We start from the raw sequence: 19,555 nt of genomic DNA, 5'->3' as shown, positions 1-19,555 counted from the left end.
CCAGCTTCAGGCGGTGTCAGACGCTGCAAGGGGATCTGCCTAGCCGCATGGATCTGCCCAGGGCCTAAGGCGCATGCGCAGGAGCACTGCCAAGACTCCCTGCACTCCCCGGGCTGCTAAAAGGAGCCGCGCGCAGCAGGGGAAGAGCGGAGTCTGCAGGGGCGGTAACGGGCTCGCCTGGAAGAGCAAGCGTCTGAGGGGGGCAGAAGAGGAGCTCGCGGGGAGACGCTGCTAACCCTTGTGCGCGGCGGGGTAAAAGTTACCTGCTGAGTAGTCAAAGGCAGAGCTGGGGGACCATTGAGGAGGGTTATTTCTCCTCCCAAGACAGGGGCGGCTCTGCTCTGAAAGCTACTGCTGGGCTAATTCATTGTCCCTGCAAACCCTGTGGGGAGGTGACTGGATGCTGGAAAGCAGCCGTATGCAGCCTATGACACATTTTGGCTGTGTCTAGATTGGCATGATTTTCCAGAAATGCTTTTAACGGAAAACTTTTCCATTAAAAGCATTTTTTGGAAAAGAGCATCTAGATTGGCACGGACGCTTTTCCGCAAAAGCACTTTTTGCGGAAAAGCATCTGAGGCCAATCTAGACGAGCTTTTGGGCAAAAAAGCCCCGATAGCCATTTTTGCGATCGAGGCTTTTTTGTGCAAAACAAATCTCAGCTGTCTACACTGGCCCTTTTGCACAAAAGTTTTGCACAAAAGGGACTTTTCCCCGAACAGGAGCAACATAGTATTTCCACAAAAAGCACTGATTTCTTACAGTAGGAAGTCAGTGCTTTTGCGGAAATTCAAGCAGCCAGTGTAGACTGCTGGCACGTTTTTCCAGAAAAGCGACTGATTTTCCGGAAAAACTGGCCAGTCTAGACACAGCTGTTGAGTATTTAAAAGCCTCCTGTCAGTTTCTGTGTCAACCTAAAAGTCTCATCAGATTGGCCAGACCAGGTCAGAGCAAAGGTCCATCCAGCCTAGTGGCCTGTCTGCCCACAGTGTCTAATGCCAGGTGCTCCAGAGGGAGAGAACCATAGGCATGCGTGCAGGGTGTGCCCAGGCACACCTTCATGTATTGGCTGGCTAGCCCAAGCCATTTTTGTGCTCTGGGCCCCACCCGGCCTGGCAGCACCACATGGCCCAGCATGAGGTGCCCGGGAATGCTCCCGCCCAGCACGGCAGCCCTTGAGGCACCCAGGAGCGTGCCCACCCAGCATGGTAGCACGGCACAGTGCCCTTGAAGCACCTGGGAGTGCCCCTGCCCAGCCTAGCAGCATGGCATGGTGCCCCTGAAGTGCCCGGGAGCGCCCCTGCCCAGCCCAGCAGCATGGCGCGGCGTCCCTGAGGTGCCCAGGAGTGCCGCTGCCCGGCCCAGCAGCACAGCATGGTGCCCCTGAGGCACCCGGGAGCGCCCCCACCTGGCCCGTCAGCACTGTCTCCAGCCCCACAAATAGGAAGGCAGAAGCTGAAGGTAAGATAAGGGAGGGGAAGGGAAGGGGGAAAAAAAGAGGAAGGGGTGGGAGAGGAAGGGGCTTGTGCTGAGAGGAAGGGACAGGTCAGGAGAAGAAAGAGGAAGGCACCAAGGGACAGGGGTGCAGAAGAGACAAATGCCAGGGGGGCCAAGTGCAGATAATGAGGAAAAGGGCAGGAGGGGAGATGTCAGTGGGAGCAGGGACAGGGTGATGCTGGGAGAGGAGAGGGTAAAGGCATTGGGGGTTAGAGGGGGAAGGGAGAGGTGCTGGGAGAAGGCTTGAAAGAAGGGGTGGGCATGAGGAAGGCAGGGATGAAGCAAGGCATGTGTGAGGGCACGGTCATGAGGGGAAGGGGGGCAGAGGGTGGTGAGGGGGTGGGCACCAGGGGAAAAGGGGGCAGGGGCAGTGAGGGAAGGGGGAAGCACCAGGAGTGTGCAGGGCTAAGGGATGGTGCAGTTGCCAGGGGATTCTGAGGGTGAAGCAGAAGGGCAGACACCTGCAGGGGAGGGACCAGCACCAGAGGAGAGAGGCAGCGCAGGTGTGTAGAGGGAGGTGTTAAGAGAGGTGATGAGGAGGGGTAGCTCACCTGATCAGAGTTAGGCTGCTGGAGGAGTGGGCACAAGGGGGAGAGAAGGGATGGTGGAGGGGGGCAGGGTCTCAGCAGAGCTGACGGCAGTGAGAAGGGCAGGAATCAGGACAGCAGAGGATGGTGAGGGGTTGGAGAGCAGCAGGCACCAGGGGAGCTGATGGAGCAAGAGGAGGAGACATGGCAGCAGAGGGAAAAGGTAAAGGTTTATGAGATATTTATTCATAACTTGGGTGCCACCGTAGCACATCCAAACAAGCCACATGAACTCAGTACTGGTGCACAACACAAAATTCATTCTGCTCATGGGAGGAAACTGAGGGAACACTTCCCCCAGCCTCTCCACCCCCAAGTTAATGTCACACCCATTGAGTTAATGCAATTGCAGGATAGTTGCATTAGGGGGGGTTGGTGGGGGCCAAATTAATCCCTGTTGGTAGGATGGTAGGAAAAGTCCTGGGGGGGGTCACATAACACCTTTTACTTCTGGTTATGTGCCCATCTTGCCCCCAGAGTGTTACCTCCAGATGTGTGGCCAATGGGAGTCAGGGGGTGTTGCCATTCGGGGTCAGGGGCATTGTTAATGGGTCAAAGTACATTTTAAAAAAATTCTTTGGGTGCACACCCTAATGAAATGTGCTGTGCATGCCTATGAAGAGAACAGAACAGGAAATTTCCAAGAGATCCCTCCCCTGTTACCGATTCCCATTCCCATGTTATTCTGGAATTTGAAAGCTGACCAGGAGATGCCTCCCTTGGCCAAACCTCCTCTAGGTGCTGTTGTTTCAGCACAAATACAGGTTGAGTCCCTACCCCCATGCTCCATAGCATCAAGCCTCCCAGAGCAACTCATGAATCTCTGAGGAGCACCAGTCAGATCCCCCAGCTCACAGCACAGACTCTCAGTGATATGTCCTTTGAGCCCTGGTCTATACTAGCGAGTTATTTCCTGCCATCTTCTCACACTGGTTGCAGCACACCAGCAGCCACTCACGTGCTGATCTGTGGGAGGCCTTTGTTCAGTGCTTGGGAAGCCAGAGGTTGGGGAAAAGCCCAGCCAGGGGTCTCTGTGGCTGTCTGCAGCCACATGTAGGCATGGTCCTGCCCTCCTCTTGCTCTGCACCAGCCACTCCTGCTCAAGGTGCCCAGAGGAGGAAAGGGAAGCTGAGCTCCAGCTTTGGGCACTTCCTACCTCCTCCTCTTCATCCTGGCCCTTAGCCCATGGGGGCTAAGGGAAAAGCAGGGGGTCAAGTGCAAGGTGACGCCACAAGAAACACTCGCTGTTGGGCTGTCTGGAACATGGCACCACTTGAGCATATTGTTAGCACCAATGTGACCCACTGGCCAGTCTAAGAGGGGAGCCATGGAAAGTACCTGCAAACCTGGGATCATTTGCCATAGCTGCTGCTCTTGTTTCTATGCTGGGATCCCCTCTGCCTCAGGATCGCTAGAGATGTCGGGCAGCTCTGTCATTCCAACCTTAGGCTGGCTGGCTGGGAGATGTTTGCACACAAACTGGCCCCTCCCCTCCTACGATAGGGCTCCTGCCATTTCTTGGCTAGTCAGCCTGGCCTGATGCTCTTTTCTTTGAGCACCGTGGGGGCAAGAAGAAGCTGCTGGCACCAAATGTGAGGGCATCAGTGAGCAACACAACTTCAGCCCTCCTGAAACTCCAGCAAGGCTGTAAGTTCCAAGGTCCCAGCCCATCACAGCCACCTGCTGAGCTTGTCAGATAAGACAGCTCCACGGGGTGTCAGACACCCAGCAGGAGGCACAAAATTATGCCTTGTGAACCTAAGGGCAAGGAAGCCAAAGTACATGGGTTTCACAGCCAACCAACCCAGCAGGTCCCACTGAGAGCTGAACTCAGATTGAAGGATTCAGACCCCTGAATGCTGCCCCTTATGCCATGGGACCAACACCCAGGGAGCCTGTCAAGCCCACCAACACTCTCTCAGATGGGCCAAAATGGGGCCCTGGCTCATGCCCACTGGGACCAGCTTTTCTTGTTTTCCTTCCACCCAGAATCTCCTTCTCGTGGAATGCAAGGATCCATCCCTGCGATGCCCTGAGACAGGTACAGGACTCTGCCTCCCCACAGCCAACTGCACCCCACAGGCTTTGGCAGAACAAAAGGTGGGGTTCTGCTCACCCCACTCTAGCCACACTGAGGCACTGAGCTTCTGCCCTGCCTCCCTCAGATTCACTTTCCTCCTTTGCCCCATTCCTGCCTCACTTCTTCCTTGGTCAAGTCACACAGTGAGGCAGCAGGAAGAGCTGCCTCCATATGCCTGTCTTGGAGGGCAAGGGATGTCAAGCCACCAGCCTCCAACAGGAGACTGGCCTGACTCATCCTGCTTCCACAGAATGGCACCCAGGGGCATTCTCACCTGATGTCACCACCCTCTATCACGTGGGAGCTGAGTTTATCCCAGGCACAGGCCAGGCAGCAGGAGCTGTGCTTACCTAGGTACCAAGGGGAGCTGCATTTAAGGCTACCCAAAACCAGTTCAGGCAGGGCATTAGGTCAGCAGTTGCTTCTGGATTCTGTTGCCTAAGGCTATCTGAGACACATCCTTAAAGGGACTGCCTGGACAGCCATTTCTCTGTTTTTGCTACATACTTTCCTACCTCTCTGAAGGACAGCAAAGCTTTAGCAGTGTGTGCCCTGCTTCAGGACACCACAGAACTCCTTGACATGGAGCCAGAGCTACATCTGGGCATGTGATGGCCCCACATTAATATGCTGCAGCTTCTGCAGCACTTTGTGCAGACTGTTTTCGTGGTCCTGTATGAGCTTGAGTCTGAGCTCATCAGAAAGACCCTCTGCCTGCGTGCAGGAGCAAGGCCCTTGCAACCGAACCCCACAGTAGAGAGATGCTTTTGGAGGCTGGACATCAATTCTGACTGGTGGGACCAGCTGGTGATGGAGTGATGGGATGACCAGTAGTGGCTGCAAAACTTACGCATGTGGAAGGCCACCTTCATGGAGCTGTGTGCCTGGCTCGCCCTACCCTCCGATGACATGACACCCAGATTTGACCCACTGTCCCCCTGGAGAAGCAGGTCGCCATCACCGTCTGGAAGCTAACCACCCCAGACAGCTACTGGTCTGTGGACAACCAGTTCAACATCGGAAAGTCCACCATCAGGACCCTCCTCACGGAGGTAAGGCAGTCTTGGACTGCAGTCCCTGGAGGCGGGGGGAAGTCCTGGAAAGGGGGACCCTAGGGAAAGGGGGGAGGAGGGAGGCATGCGGGGGTGGGCTGGGAGTTTGGGGGGTAAGCCCCATCCCTGGGGGGTTCTTCCATCCCACCCTCACACAACCCTGCTGGGGGGTGTGTGGCCTCATAGAGGCTGGCTCCTGGGGTATTTGAGAGGGTGAAGGCTACTATATATATGACTAGCCAATTAGCCCCTCATAAGACGGGATTTTCAGGTCTCTCCTCCACATCGGTCTTCTCTCCTGAGCCTCCGGTCTCTTGCTCCGTCTCTCTCTCTCTCCTCCCCCTAGTGCTTCCCCCTCTCTCTCAGCTCTCCTCCACCTTCTGCCTCTCTCTCTTTCTCTTCTCCCCCTCCTGCCTCTCACTCTCTCTGCTCTCCTCTGTCTCCATCAGGGATGCACGCTTGTCCAGGCCCTGTCCCCTGGGCATGTATGTCACCGCCCTGCCCCCTTTCGCCTCCCGCTGTGGCGCTCAGCTGACTTCTGTGCCGCTCAGCCAGGCCGCTGTGTGGGAGCAAGCAGCACAAACAGCCTCTCTCTCTCTCTTCTCCTCCTACTGCCTTGCCCTCTCTCTCTCTCTCAGCTTTCGTCCGCCTCTTGCCTCTCTCTCCATTTCGCTCTCTTTCTCTTCTCCCCCTCTCACTCTGTTTCTCTTCTCCTCCTCCTGCTGCATCGCTCTCACTCTCTGTCTTGCTGACCTCCGCCTCATCTCGTCCAGGTCCCGCCCCCTGGCTGTTCCCTCTGGGCAGCGCTGTTGCCTCCCTCCATGACACTCGGCTGACTTCTGCACTGCTCAGCCAGCGTGGGAGCAAGCGGCGCAAGTGGCTGCTTGGGCCCAGCACTCCCCATGCAGCACCCCCATGGAGTGCAGACCCCAAACGGCTGCTTGAGCCGCTTGCTCCCACGCAGCAGCCTGGCTGAGCGGCACAGAAGTCAGCTGAGCGCCACGGCGGGAGGCAACAGCGCCGCCCAGAGGGAACAGCCAGAGTTTGAGCATTACAGAGTCACAGACATTGGGCTACTATATGTATGACTAACCAATTAGCCCGTCATAAGACGGGATTTTCAGGTCTCTCCTCCGTGTCAGTCGTCTCTCCTGAGCCTCCAGTCTCTCTCTCTCTCAGCTCTCCTCCCCCTCCTGCCTCTCTCTCTGTCTCTCTCTTTCTCTTCTCCTCCCCCTCCTGCCTCTCACTCGGGGGACCGCGGAGCCCAAATGGCCTTTTGGGCTCCACACTCCTCATGCTGCATGGTGAGCATGGAGCCCAAACGGTTGCTTGCGCCACTTGCTCCCCCGCGGCAGCCCAGCTGAGCGGCGCAGAAGTCAGCCGAGCGCCACGTCGGGAGGTGAAGAGAGGCGGGGCGGTGATGTTCACGGCCAGGGGGCGAGGCCTGGAGCTGCTGTCACGCTGCACATCACCGCCCTGCCCCCCTTCTCCTCCCGCCATGGTGCTCGGTTGACTTCTGCGCTGCTCAGCCGGGCCACCACGGGGGAGCAAGTGGCCGTTTGGGCTCCACACTCCCCATGCAACACGGGCCTCCCAGAGGGAACAGCCAGCATTTCAGGCAAAAGCACCACCCAGAGGGAACAGCAAGCGTTTCAGCATTACAGACTCTCAGACGCTGGGCTACTATATATATGATTATTACACTTAATTTCTCAAAGTTTATGCTTTTTTCTATTTTCCTCACTAGGGTTTAACTTCCACTTTAAATGATGCCTTTTTCTCTTTCACTGCTTCTTTTACTTGGTTATTAAGCCATAGTGGCCCTTTTTCATGGCTAGATTGTGGGGGAGAAGGAGAGGAAAGGGGATGTTCAAGAGGTATCCAAAAAAACTTCTGCCACGTCCAGAGAACATGTTTGCTCTTCCACTTTTTTTTGCAGATGAGCAAACACACTCTTTCAGAAGCCCCTGTATTCCCCGTTCTACAAGGAAGAAGGGGGCTTCCAAAAGAGGTTTTTTTTCTGACATTTCACCCAGTCTAGACAGGCCAAATGTCAGAAAATCCTCTTCCAACAAAAAAATTAGAAAAAGTTTACCAACAAAAACTTGTGTTCTAGACGTACCCTTACCATGTATTTTTTAATTTGGGGTATTCATTTAAATTGAGCCTCTATTATGGTGTCTTTGAAAAGTCTCCATGCAGCTTTCAGGGATTTTACTTGGGGCATTTTACCTTTTAATTTCTGTATAACTAACCTCTTTAATTTTATCTAGGTCCCCTTTCTGAAATTAAATGCGATACTGTTCGGCTGCTGAGATGTTCCTCCCACCACAGGGATGTCAAGTTTTTATTACGGTCACTATGGTCAAGCAGACAACTTGCATTTGACTTTTGGACCAAATCCCATGTTCTACTTATGACTAAATCAGGAATTGTCTCTCCTCTTGTGGGTTCCAGAACCAGTTGCTCCAAGAAGCAGTCACTTAAGGTGTCAAAAAACTTTATCTCTGTTTAATCTCTTATAACTTCATCTCATCCTGAGGTGACGTGTACCCAGTCAATATGGAGCAATGGGCAAACTGCAACTCTGCCAGTGCAGCTGGCATCAGAGTTCCAGAAAGAGCCGCACTGAGCAACCGTAACACTCTGAGGTGCTAGGAGCAGTTCAGGCAGCACTGCAGCTGCTACAGGAAACAAAAATTATCAGTCACAGCAACACTTGGGATCTCCAGTGTCAATCAGGATCCCACTGTGCTATCCAGGTGCTTATATGGAGCTGAGCATCTTCCCTATTGAATGTATATATCCTTCCATAGCCCCGTAGGACATACTATAATGCCTATTGCAGGGTATATCTACACTAGCCCCCTAGTTCAAACTAGGGAGGCTAATGTAGGCATTCAAAATTGTAAATGAAGCCCGGGATTAAAATATCCCGGGCTTCATTTGCATCTTCCCGGGCGCCACCATTTTTAAATGTCCCTTAGTCTGAACTCTGTGCCCATGGCTACACGTGGCACTGAGTAGGTAGTTTGAATTAGGAACGAGGTGTACCGGTAGTTTGAATTAGAGATCCCAATTTGAACTACCTATTCCATGCCGCGTGTAGTCGCAGGCACGGAGTTCGGACTAAGGGACTTTTAAAAATGGCGGGCTTCATTGGCAACTTCAAATGCCTACATTAGCCTCCCTAGTTCGAACTGGGGGGCTAGTGTAGACATACCCGCAGAGACAGTGACTTGATGAAGATCACACAGGACGTCTGTGTCAGGGCAAAAATTGAACACAGGTCTCCTGCCTTTCAAGCCAGACATTTATATAGGAAGAAAAAGTCCCTGCCCAAAGACATTTCACCCTAAAAAGACAAGACAGAGGAAGTGATTATCTCCATTGCACAGAGAGGCAAGAGAGCCCCAGAGAGAACAAAGCCAAACTTTTCAAATGGAACCCAGACCCTGTGCCTGGTTGCAAGAAGAGCTCTTCCCATGTTTATCTACTATGGAGCTGCCTCCACAGAATGCCCATAATGTATGAACTGCCTTATCAACCCTCCCTCAGCCCCAGCACCCAGCCCCTCTGGCTGACAGGAACCAGAATGTCACAGATCAACCACAGCCAGGAAAGGACTGTGGAAACCACACACTGGCACAAAGGGTACCCTACAGACATTAACAGCAGCTGCACCCAACCCCACAAATCTGGTACCTGCCAGGGCCCTTCCACTGACACCCTTGGCCAAGGCACAACAGGACAAGTTGGTGAGGAAACACACTGAAACCTTGGCTGTGGGAAGAACACCATTTGTTGTGGCCCTGAACTTGCTTACCCTGGGAGGGGGCATGGAGAGGACAGTCTCTCACACAGGAGCCAGGAATATTGGAGCTGATACTCCTGACATTGGGGGCAGGAGACAATGAGGGACCCTCAACCAAACCCAGCTCAGCTGTTCCAAAACCCATCCAGCTTCTGATGCCTGTGGAAGAAAACATTGTCTTCACTCTGAGTTTGTAAGCAACAAGTAGCTAGAGGCAGTTTTATTACAAGCTGCAGCAAGGGAAATACTGGTTCGGACAGGGGGGGAAGCTCTTCTCTTTCTCCGAATATAAGCAATTATGAAGCAGTTTATATACTGTCTATTAGATATAATAACAATAACAATTAGTCTCTTTGGGTACGTCTACACTACAGCGCTAATTCGAACTAACTTAGTTAATTCGAACTAAGCTAATTCGAACTAGCGCATCTAGAACTAAAAACTAGTTCAAATTAGCATTTTGCTAATTCGAACTAGCGCGTCCACACTGATTGGACGCAGGGGGGCATTTAAGGGCAGCTGAAACTGGTTCTGGCAAGGCATCAGCTCAGTAGTTGCTTTGTGTGGCTGCTGTCTGAGGCTATCTGAGGCTCGAGCTTAAAGGGACCCCACTGGACAGCCGGTTCTCAGCTTTTCCTGCTTGCTTGCCAACCTCGCCGAGGGACAGCAAAGCGTTGGTCTCTGTGCCCGTCTGTGTCGGTGCTTCCCTTCGGGGGGGCTGCCACAGGTGGCAACATGGAGCCATGGCTCGCCCTGCACCTTCTGGTGCACGATCTGGACTTGCTGCTGCAAGCCTGCCAGCAATGGCTCGAGGCTGTCTGGCACCACCTGGTGAACGTCAGCCCCCTGCCTCTCCGCCTGGCTGCCCTGGGGGCCGTGGAGGAGCCGCGGCGGCGCCCCGGCACCGGCGTGCCCCGCCGCGTCTGGCGTCTGGACACCAGCACCGACTGGTGGGACTGCATCGTCCTGGAGCGCTGGGAGGACCGACAGTGGACCCAGAACTTCAGGATGAGGAGGGACACCTTCCTGGAGCTCTGCGAGTGGCTCGCACCTGCCCTGCGCAGAAGGGACACTCGCATGAGGCCCGCCATCCCCCTCCAGAAGCGGGTGGCCGTCGCCCTCTGGAAGCTCTCCACGCCGGACAGCTACCGATCCGTCGGGAACCAGTTCGGCATGGGGAGATCCACCGTCAGAGCGGTGCTCATGCAGGTACGGCGCTCGTCGGCCACCGAGCCAGGGGGGGAGGGGGACTGCGAGGAGGGGATGGGCTGCCCCAGGGACAAAGGGGGGATGGGAGGAGGCGAAAGCGCCCCGCACCGGAGGGGTCAGGCTGTCCCGGCCGTACTACACGCCGCCAGGGGGATTGCTTCCGGGAGTGGGGCGCGGGGCACTGCCAGGGCACGCATGCTCCCAGCCACCCGGGCGCCCCACTGATTGGCGCTTTGCTGTGTCTCTCTCCGCAGGTGGTCAAGGCCATCAACCAGGTGTGCTCTGCAGGGTGGTCCGCCTCGCCGACCCGGATGCCGTCATCCGGGGATTCGGCGCCCTCGGCTTCCCCAACTGCGGGGGGGCCATCGATGGGACGCACATCCCCATCCGTGCCCCGGAACACCAGGCATCCTGGTATGTCAACAGAAAGGGGTACTTCTCCGTGATCCTGCAGGCCGTGTGTGACCACCGGGGCCAGTTCACGGACATTAATGTGGGCTGGTCCGGCAAAGCACACAACGCCCGGGTGTACCGCAACTCCTCCGTGTGCCAGCGGCTGCAGGCCGGGACCTTCTTCCCCGACCGCCACATCAGGGTCGGGGACGTGGACATGCCCATGTGCCTGGTGGGGGATGCCGCCTACCCACTGCAGCCCTGGCTCATGAAGCCCTACATGGGGCACCTCAATCCCTCCCGCCAGGCCTTCAATGCCAGGCTGACCAAGGCCCGCATCGTGGTGGAGTGGGCCTTCGGGTGACTGAAAGCCCGCTTTCGATGCCTCCTCACCCGTCTGGACCTGGCTGAGCACAACATCCCTCCCGTGGTGGCGGCATGTTGTGTGCTCCACAATTTGTGTGAGTGAAAGGGGGAGGCTTTCCTGCCAGTCTGGATGGCTGAGGCTGACCGCATGGCTGGCCACTACGGTCAGCCCCGCACCGCCGCCATCCGGGAAGCCCAGCGGAGGGCCGTCCGGATCCGGGGGGGCCGTCCGGATCCGGGAAGCCCTGCGGGAGAGCTTCCTGGTGGAGGAGGAGGAGGACTGACCTCTCCCTGCATGCCCCACTGGGGCCTTCTTCCACCCTACCCCCCTTCCCCTTTCCCCTCCGTATCTACTGTAAAATAAAGACACCTGTTTTTGAAACAAAAACATCTGTTTATTTAACATAACTGGGTGCGGGAAGGGAGGAATGAGGGTTGGAGAGGGGAGGGGGAAACCTGGGACGAGGGAGCTGGAAGGGAAGGGGAAGAAAGGGAGGAAGGGAAAGTAAAGCTCGGGGTGGGAGTCCGGCTGCATCTCCCGTCTCGCCACACTGCGGGTCCGGGGGCGTCGGTGGGAAATGGTTGTGGAGGGGGGTGCAGGAGGGACAGGGGGTGTGGAGGAAGCAGGAGCGGGAGCAGGGGAAGGAGGAAATGGGAAGTGGTCCAGCAGGCTCTGGAGGTGGCCTCGCAGGGCACGGCCCTGCTCTTCCAGGGCCTCCAGACTCCTCCGGCGCAGCCTCAGGTCCTCCTGGACCCAGTGGTCCTGGAGATGGAGCTGTCGATCCAGGAACGGGAGGTGCCGCCTCTGGTAGTCCTCCTGGTTCCTGGCTGTCCTGCTTGCCTGGGCGCAGGCGGCTGCTGCAGGCGGTGTGGTGTGCCCTGCAGGCCCAGGTGCTGCAGCTGTGGTGCAAGAAGACCAGCGGTCAATTACCCCAGGGGCCCAGGTGTGTGAAACTCAGCTCCCCTCTGCAAGGCCAGAGCCCCTGCAGGATCCCCAGCTGCTGCTCCTTGGTGGGCAAGGCCCAGGCACACGGTCCCGGGGCTCCCTCTCGCACCACCCCCCCGTACACATAAGGGGAACACGAGGGTACTCACAGGTGGACGCCTCCCCGGCCTCAGACGACGCAGGCAAGCGGTTCTGTGGCGTGCCTCGGGGGTCCCGGGTCCCGGGCAGGCTGGCGGCAGGCTCCTGGCTCTCAGAGCCCTCTTCCTCCTCCTCCGTCACCAGGAGGGGTCCCTCTGCCCCGGGGTCAATCACGTCCCGGGGGGCAGGGACGGCATGAGCCCCCAGGAGGCGGTCCAGGGCGTGGAAGTGGGGGCAGGCCTCCGGGTCGGCCCCTGGCAGGCAGGCCCGGGAGTAGGACTGCCGCAAGTCCTTAATTTTGCAGCGGACCTGCTCCCGGCTGCGCTGGTGGCCCCTGGCGGCCAGGCTGGCAGCCATGCGGCCATAGACGGCCGCGTTCCGGTGGCTAGTGTGGAGATCGTGGACATTGGAGGCTTCCCCCCAAACCTCGATGAGGTCTACGATCTCTGCACTTGACCAGGCGGGCGCCCGCCTTTTGCGCCCCAGGGCAGGCTCCTTGGAGCCACCAGGCTGGTCCTGGGGAGCAGTGGAGGGCTGGGAGTCCTCGGGTGGCTGGCTCATCGTGTGGCAGGTGCAGGCTGTGCAGGCACGGGTGCTGGCAGCCTTGCAACTGGCACAAACTGTGTAGTCAGCCCGTGGCCCTTCAAGGGCTCCGGGGCCGGGAGGGGGGCAATAGAGTTTCCCTGGTGTTGGCCAGAGTGGCCACCAGGGAAACCTGGGAAGCCTTAGCCTCCCACTAGTTCGAATTAAGGGTCTACACAGCCCTTAATTCGAACTAGCTAGTTCGAACTAGGCTTAATCCTCGTAAAATGTGGTTTACCTAGTTCGAACTAAGCGCTCCGTTAGTTCAAATTAAGTTCGAACTAACGGAGCGCTAGTGTAGCGCCTAGGAAAGTTAGTTCGAACTAACGGACGTTAGTTCGAACTAACTTTGTAGTGTAGACATACCCCTACTTATTACAAACACTAATGGCTAACAGTTATTTAGTTCTACTTAGATGCTCTTTATCTCAAGGTCCTTGCCAGAGTCAGCATTCTATCTTTATCTCCATATGGAGGCGAGAGGCAAAGACAGCGTCTAATTACAGATCTTGCGTTGTCAGGCCACAGACTTAGCCTGACTTGCTCTCTTGTTAACAAGACCAAGATGGCTGCACACAAATTCTCTTATTCCCTTTTCCTGCCTCCACAATCTCCTTTTTTGTGCTTACAGCACAACTACTTTTCTAAACTTTTATTTTCATTAAACATTACATAATTAGTACAAACATAAAAGCTATTTCTATTACTACATCTTTTACAACAACAATCAAATATGAAACTTTTAATAAGCAAAAGCAATATAATCATTACTATCTTTAATATAATTTTATGATGGGGCTGTTCTATAATTTTAGTAACATAACACAACATACCATAATTAGTAACTAAATTAGGGAGGGCAGGTACATGCTAATGGTCTATGAGCACAGAGTCTAGATCAGAGGGAGAAACTTAAACTACTCTCACAAGTTTCTCCTTGGCAATATACAGTACTTCACTTCTTTTACTAAGGTCAGTTCTTAATGTCTTTTTGTAGTCAGAAATCTTTGGGCTTTGGCGGTGTCAGAGGAGCGGACTTTTCTTCTTTTTTTTTGAAACAGTCGTGGTTCAGCATGATGCAGGGGAGAGGTTACTAGCACATCACTTTGTAATATTTTGGTTCTTCTGGTGTCTAGCAGGTAGGAAAGCAGGACTAGAAGAGAGAGGCTTATCAGCAATCGGGATAAGATCATTTTGAGATGGAGGGATCTTTTTGCAGTGAGAAGCATTGGCTAACAATCAGTTCTTGGCACTTCACAGCGGTGTTAGTGGTTAGCAAAACTTGGTTAAGGTTTTTCTAGAGCGGTCTTTCGCTGATGGACATAAGAGTCTCTATTCTCTGAGCTAAAAGCTAGCTAGCTCTTTTGGAACTAAGGTTATTTTTTAGGAATAAAGCAAACTGTAAAAACAATCTTGCGCGGTTGTTTGGTACCGGCTTTATCAAAGTGAGGCCCTTTGGAATGTGGTTGCCAGGGGAACCAGGGTCACAGCAACTGCTGTAGCGCATGCTTCTCAGGCTGGCCTAATGATTTGAGTTTGTCAATTCTCAGCAAGATACTATGGACTGCTTCAGTTTACTCTTATAGTTCCTTTCTCTTGACTTTGGGGTTCTCTTTAACCTACTAGGTTAAATACAATTTAAGGGGTTTTAATTTACTCTGGAAGTACAAGTACAGCACTAGCACTGTTATAAATGTTATAATCAAAACTTCTCACATAATTTGACAAACACTATTCAACTTTATCTTTAAGATATTTCATCGCTTTACTGGCGCTGCTCATGATTATAGGTTTGACTTCTACTGCTTGGTTGAGTGCTGCAGAGGTAGGTGTTTGGCATGGTCCACGGTGTTTCCCTATCTGTGTGTACCTCAGACGGCTAGCTTTGATATATCTTTGGGCATTGGCTACTAACTCCTCGATCTTTGCTTGCAGGGCTAGTAAACATTTTTCTAGATACTTACTTCTGCTGTTCTACTCAGGATCTTATGTTAGATTACTTATCACTGCCGAAGTGCAATAGAGCCGCATTCCATTAACGGTCAGGATCGACCGGTGAGGGGCTGTTATGCACACAAATGGATATGTAGAGGGGCAGGATGGAGTGATCTGTCTGGGTAGTCAAACACCAGTAGGTACCGTTCATTTGGACCAGCTCAATGTTTTTGTTTCTCTGAGACAACCACATCTACAATGGGACAGGAATCCTTATCCAGCGGCTGCGTCTAGACTGGCAAGTTTTTCCGCAAAATCAGCTGCTTTTGCAGAAAAACTTGCCAGCTGTCTACACTGGCCACTTGAATTTCCACAAGAACACTGACTTCCTACTGTCTGAAATCAGTGCTTCTTGCAGAAATATTATGCTGCTCCCGTTCGGGCAAAAGTCCTTTTGCGCAAAGCTTTTGCGCAAAAGGGCCAGTGTAGACAGCTCAGATTTGTTACAAGCATTTGCAGAAAATCATGCCAGACTAGACGTAGCCAGCCAGCTCACAGCCTCATAATTCTCCTGCATCACATCCCAGTAGAGGGCTCTCTGACTTGGGTCCAGCAGAGCCCATTCCTCCTATGAGAAATACACAGCCATTTCCTTTTCCTGGCTCTGCAGGCCATAAGCGGAGCTGGAGCAAGACATGGATGTTCTGCAGCCTTTCATGGGGAGAAGGGCAATTGGAGACATTTCAAAAGGGGCTTTAATACCTTCTGTACCCCCCCATTCACCCCAGATCTGTCCCTGGTGCTAGACTCTGCCATTTTGGGCAAATGCTTGAGTCTAGATATTCCATAAATAGCACACATAAGATAGATACAAAATCCACATTCACTTATCTTAATACTTGGCTTAAGTTTCAACATTACTGCACCTGTAACAATGAGATTCAATTTTGAGCACCATGTCCGATAACAAGCCGCATGTTCACCTACCCGAACATGGATGTAGGTGTCTAAATTTAGGCTGCTGTATTTAACACAAGAGTCTTCATCCATTTATTTGCAGCACAGATCTTGGTTCTCTCAGCTGAAAGAGACTTTGTAACCTCTCTCCACAACAGAGATTAAGCAAAGTTAATACAACTATTCAGATACTTATTATTATTAATCATGTGTGCTGAGTGTTTGCAGGATGAGATCCTAAAATTCATGGGATCAGAAGATATCCCTTGTCATACAGTCTGACCGCCTCTGTGGCACAAGCCATTATACTTAACCCAGTTACCCAGGCACAAAGCTTTATTTCCCCAAAGCATGTTTTCTAGAAAGTTGCCCAGTGTTGATTTGAAGACATTAATAGATGGAGAATCCACCACTTTCTTTGGCCATTTGATTCAGTGGATAATCATCTCCCCTACCAAACATTTGTGCCTCCTTTCTAGCCTGAAATTGTCTGTCTTCAGCTTTCAATTATTGGCTCTCTGAGCTGTATCCCCTCGACCAGAGAAGGGCAATAATTTTTGAGGGGGGGGGGGCACTTCAAAATTTTGTAAAGTGCTTGAGGACTGCACTCTTCCATGACATTAATGGAGGAAATTCAGGGTCTGGGATGGAGGCTAGGTGCAGAAGGGAGCTCAGGGTAAGGAATTGGGATGCAGGAGGCAGTTGTGACCTGGGGCACTGAACCACCAACTACTCATTAGATTATTTAAAGTAATTTTAATTTAGAGAAGTGCCTGAACGGACAAACAAGGGACTGTGGGTTTCTGACTACTGAGAGTTCTTGCACATATGGATACAGGATGGGAGCAGAGGGTTTGGGTATGTGGAGTGGGGGGCAGAGGGTTGGGAGGGGAAGGAAGAGGTTGAGGTTCCAGAGGCAAGCTCTGGCCAAGAGACTTACCTGAGTGACTCCTAGCCAGCAGCCAAGCACATTTCTCAGGCAGGCAGGGAGCTGGACCTGCCCTTGCACAGGCTGCAGGACCTGTGCATGTGTAAATAACTATGAATTGGAAGGGAAAGGCGTGGTGCTTCACTTCTGGCCAGAAACTGGCCAATGGGATTGTGCTGGGGGGTGGTAGCAGTGCCTGAAGATTTTCCCCTTCCCCTCCAGACTCCCAGTTTTTAAATAGAAATGGCCCAGCAGTCACTTTTCTGAGCAGCATGCAGATGGGGCAAGAGAAGCAGACAGCCTGCCTGGGGCTCCCCAAGCACCTGCAGGCCAGATCCAGTTTACTGGCCATATTTAGCCCAGGGCTGCACTAGACTGAAGAGCCCTTGGGGATCCAGCAGTTTCTCGCCATGCACAGACTGATACAGTGGAAGCCAGTCAGCTCTCAGCCTTTCAACCTTTTTATTGTTTGAAACCAAGCCCATGTTGAAACAGACTGAGCAGTGAAATCTGAGATCGAAGGTGTTGTACATTGTGTGCTTCAACTTCCAGAGGTGTAGCAAAGTGGGGGCAGGGAGGGACAGTTGCCCCTGGGCACCACGCTAGGGGGGTGCCAGGCCGGAGTAAGAGCAGAACGCATGCTGTGCAGGCCCACCTGATGCTAGATCAGTTTAGCCATGTGCTGCTGCCGCCTGGAACACACTAAGAGCAGAGGCAGCTGGCAGGAGCTACCTCTTTTAAAAGTAAGATAAACTTACCGGACTGGTTCCTCCGGTCCCTGACACTGCTGGAGGGAGATTTGGTTGGGGGGGAAGGGGCAGCGGTGCTGGCTGGGCTTGCGTGCCTGGCTCTGGCATCAGCTGGTAGAAAACCTGCCAATCTCCAGTGGCAGCCCCTGGTCGGGCAGGCCAGGGCCAGGGGGCAGGAGCAGGGGATGGGGGGCTAGAGGTGTATAAGGGCAGGCAATGGCAGGGGGAGAGTGCAAAGAGGGGTGGGTCTTGGGAGGAAGAGGTAGCTCAGGAGCATTTTTGGGGGAAGAAACAGTGTGTGGGTGGGGCCTTGGAGCAAGAACAGCAGGGTGGGGGATCACAGGTCTGGGTGCTTGTGCCCCACAACCCCACTTTTTGGGCACTTCTGTGATTCTGAGCTAGGAGAGCTGGGCCCGCCCCGGAGCAGTGCCCAGCCAAGGCAAGGGACAGCACATGTTAAGGACCCACAGTAAAGTGATGGCTTGGCTGGCGGGTAAGCGAGAAGAGCTTTGTAATTTATGAACTCTGCCTGCAATTGCTGGGAGCTGAGGTGTGGGGAGCCCCGTGCCAGTGACCCGTCACCTGGCACCTGGTTCCCTGCCCACTGACTTTCAGCCACTCACCTGCTTGTCACTGGACCACCTCACTTGATTTCGTATGGACACAACGTGCTGTCAAGCAACTGATGGCGCCATCCGCCCACTGGAACGGTACCAAGCCCACATGACCAAGGCTAGTCTAATCTTCACCAGCCCTTACTCAGCCCATTGGTAGCACTCAGAGGGCTTTCCCAAGGAGGCCAGCATTATTTCCATTTTACAGCTGGGGAAACTGAGGCACAGTGGGGGCTGTGACATGCCTGAGGTCACACACCAGGCTGGACTAGAAGCTCAGTTTCCAGTGGTTCAGGGGCTGTCTACACAGACAGCGAAGATGTGACCGCAGCACAGCCCCCGTAGCGTGCCTGGCTCACTGTAATCTGACGGGGGGGGGGGACAACTGTAGGGTGGGGTGGGAAGCTTCAGCAATCACACCCTGACTAGCTTGCGCTGCGATCAAGCTGCCCCTGCTCAAAGGAGACAGTTCTGGGAGCTGCCCACCAGCCCATGGTGCAGCCCAACTAATGGCAATGAGAGAGAGAGACTGATACCCAGCAGCCGCCCCCTACCCCTGCTTCTCCCATCTGCTCAGCCCCATCCCCAGGCTTCCTGAGCCCTGTGGGAGGAATGCTTCGGACCTAGTCAATTCACTTAGGGTTAGCCTTTTTTTGAAAAAACTTCACCTGCGATTAGACTACAGCTGCGTTCTTTCGAAATTAAATCGAAAGAACGCGGCTTTTCTTTCGACAGCGGTAAACCTCATTGCATGAGGAAGAACGCCTTTTTCGATGGAGATCCGTCAAAAATAAGTGTGTGTGGATGCGGGGAGGCCATTTTTTCGAAAATAATGGCCTCCAGGAAGAAGCCCTGGTGGACAATCTGGGGCATGCCTTGCATGTCTCTGGTTCCTGTCTGTAGCCATTTGTTAAAGGGACAGGCACCCTCACAGCCACTTGTGGCAGCAAAGCAACCAGAGCACACGGCTGGTTAAGTGCAGCATGTCCCAACCCCAAGACCCTCCTGGCCCTTCTAGAGAGCCTTCTGGGGATCCAACCAGGGGCTCCAAACGCCGGGCACCGTCATGGTTTGGGCCAGAGCTCAAGACCCTTCTCGAGCTCTGGGGAGAGGAGGAGGCCTTACAAGCCCTAAAAAGCAGGTGGCGAAATGCGGACATTTATGGCCGCATGGCAGAGGCCCTGGCCCAGAAAGGACACTACCCCCGCACCCAGGACCAGGTGCACTCCAAAGTTAAGGAGCTGCGCCAAGGATATGTGAAGGCCAGGGAGGATAGCTCCCGTTCTGGGGCAGCCCCCCATTCCTGCCCCTATTATTCTGAGCTGGACCAGATCCAGGGTGGTGGTGAGGCACGCACACCACGGCGTCTCGTGCAGTCAGGCTTGGGGGACCCTGAGGTGGACGCGCCAGAGCAGGACCCAGAGCAGTCTGGAGACGGGGACATGGTGCCAGAGGAGGACAGTGAGGAGACGGCGACCCTCACCCTGGAGCCAGTCACACAGACCCCAGAGGCCTCCCAGGTGTCATCTGACACCGGAGATGAAGCAGCAGGTGAGTGCAGTGAGGTTGTGTAACACCCGGGGAAGGGGTGGAGGGGGGTGCACAGCGGGTGATGCACAAGGGAAACCTGTAATGCTCAGGCTGATGCCCAGGTCACACACGGTGTTACCTTCAGAATGTCTGATTCCCCTGTCTCAAGGAGAGGGCA

General features: G+C 54.0%; 1 protein-coding gene across 2 annotated transcripts; it reads left to right on the top strand.

The window, feature by feature from the left end:
- Nucleotides 1-65: 65 nt before the first annotated feature.
- Nucleotides 66-11,363, top strand: LOC142821449 (uncharacterized). Of its 2 annotated transcripts, XM_075912434.1 has the most exons (4): nucleotides 66-252; nucleotides 4,074-5,216; nucleotides 7,490-10,239; nucleotides 10,494-11,363. In XM_075912434.1, exons 3-4 carry the CDS (start codon nucleotides 9,774-9,776, stop codon nucleotides 10,994-10,996), a joined length of 969 nt encoding a protein of 322 aa, XP_075768549.1. In that variant the 5' UTR covers nucleotides 66-252; nucleotides 4,074-5,216; nucleotides 7,490-9,773; the 3' UTR covers nucleotides 10,997-11,363. The 2 variants fall into 2 exon arrangements, with proteins under 2 accessions (XP_075768549.1, XP_075768548.1); XM_075912433.1 differs by lacking the exon at nucleotides 66-252 and having other exon boundaries at nucleotides 1,892-5,216.
- Nucleotides 11,364-19,555: the final 8,192 nt, after the last annotated feature.

The sequence above is a fragment of the Pelodiscus sinensis genome, chromosome 31 (assembly GCF_049634645.1).
Source record: "Pelodiscus sinensis isolate JC-2024 chromosome 31, ASM4963464v1, whole genome shotgun sequence".
NCBI lineage: Eukaryota > Metazoa > Chordata > Testudines > Trionychidae > Pelodiscus > Pelodiscus sinensis.
The sequence above is the reverse complement of the archived record's forward strand: the minus strand, read 5'-3'. Positions and strand labels throughout refer to the sequence as shown.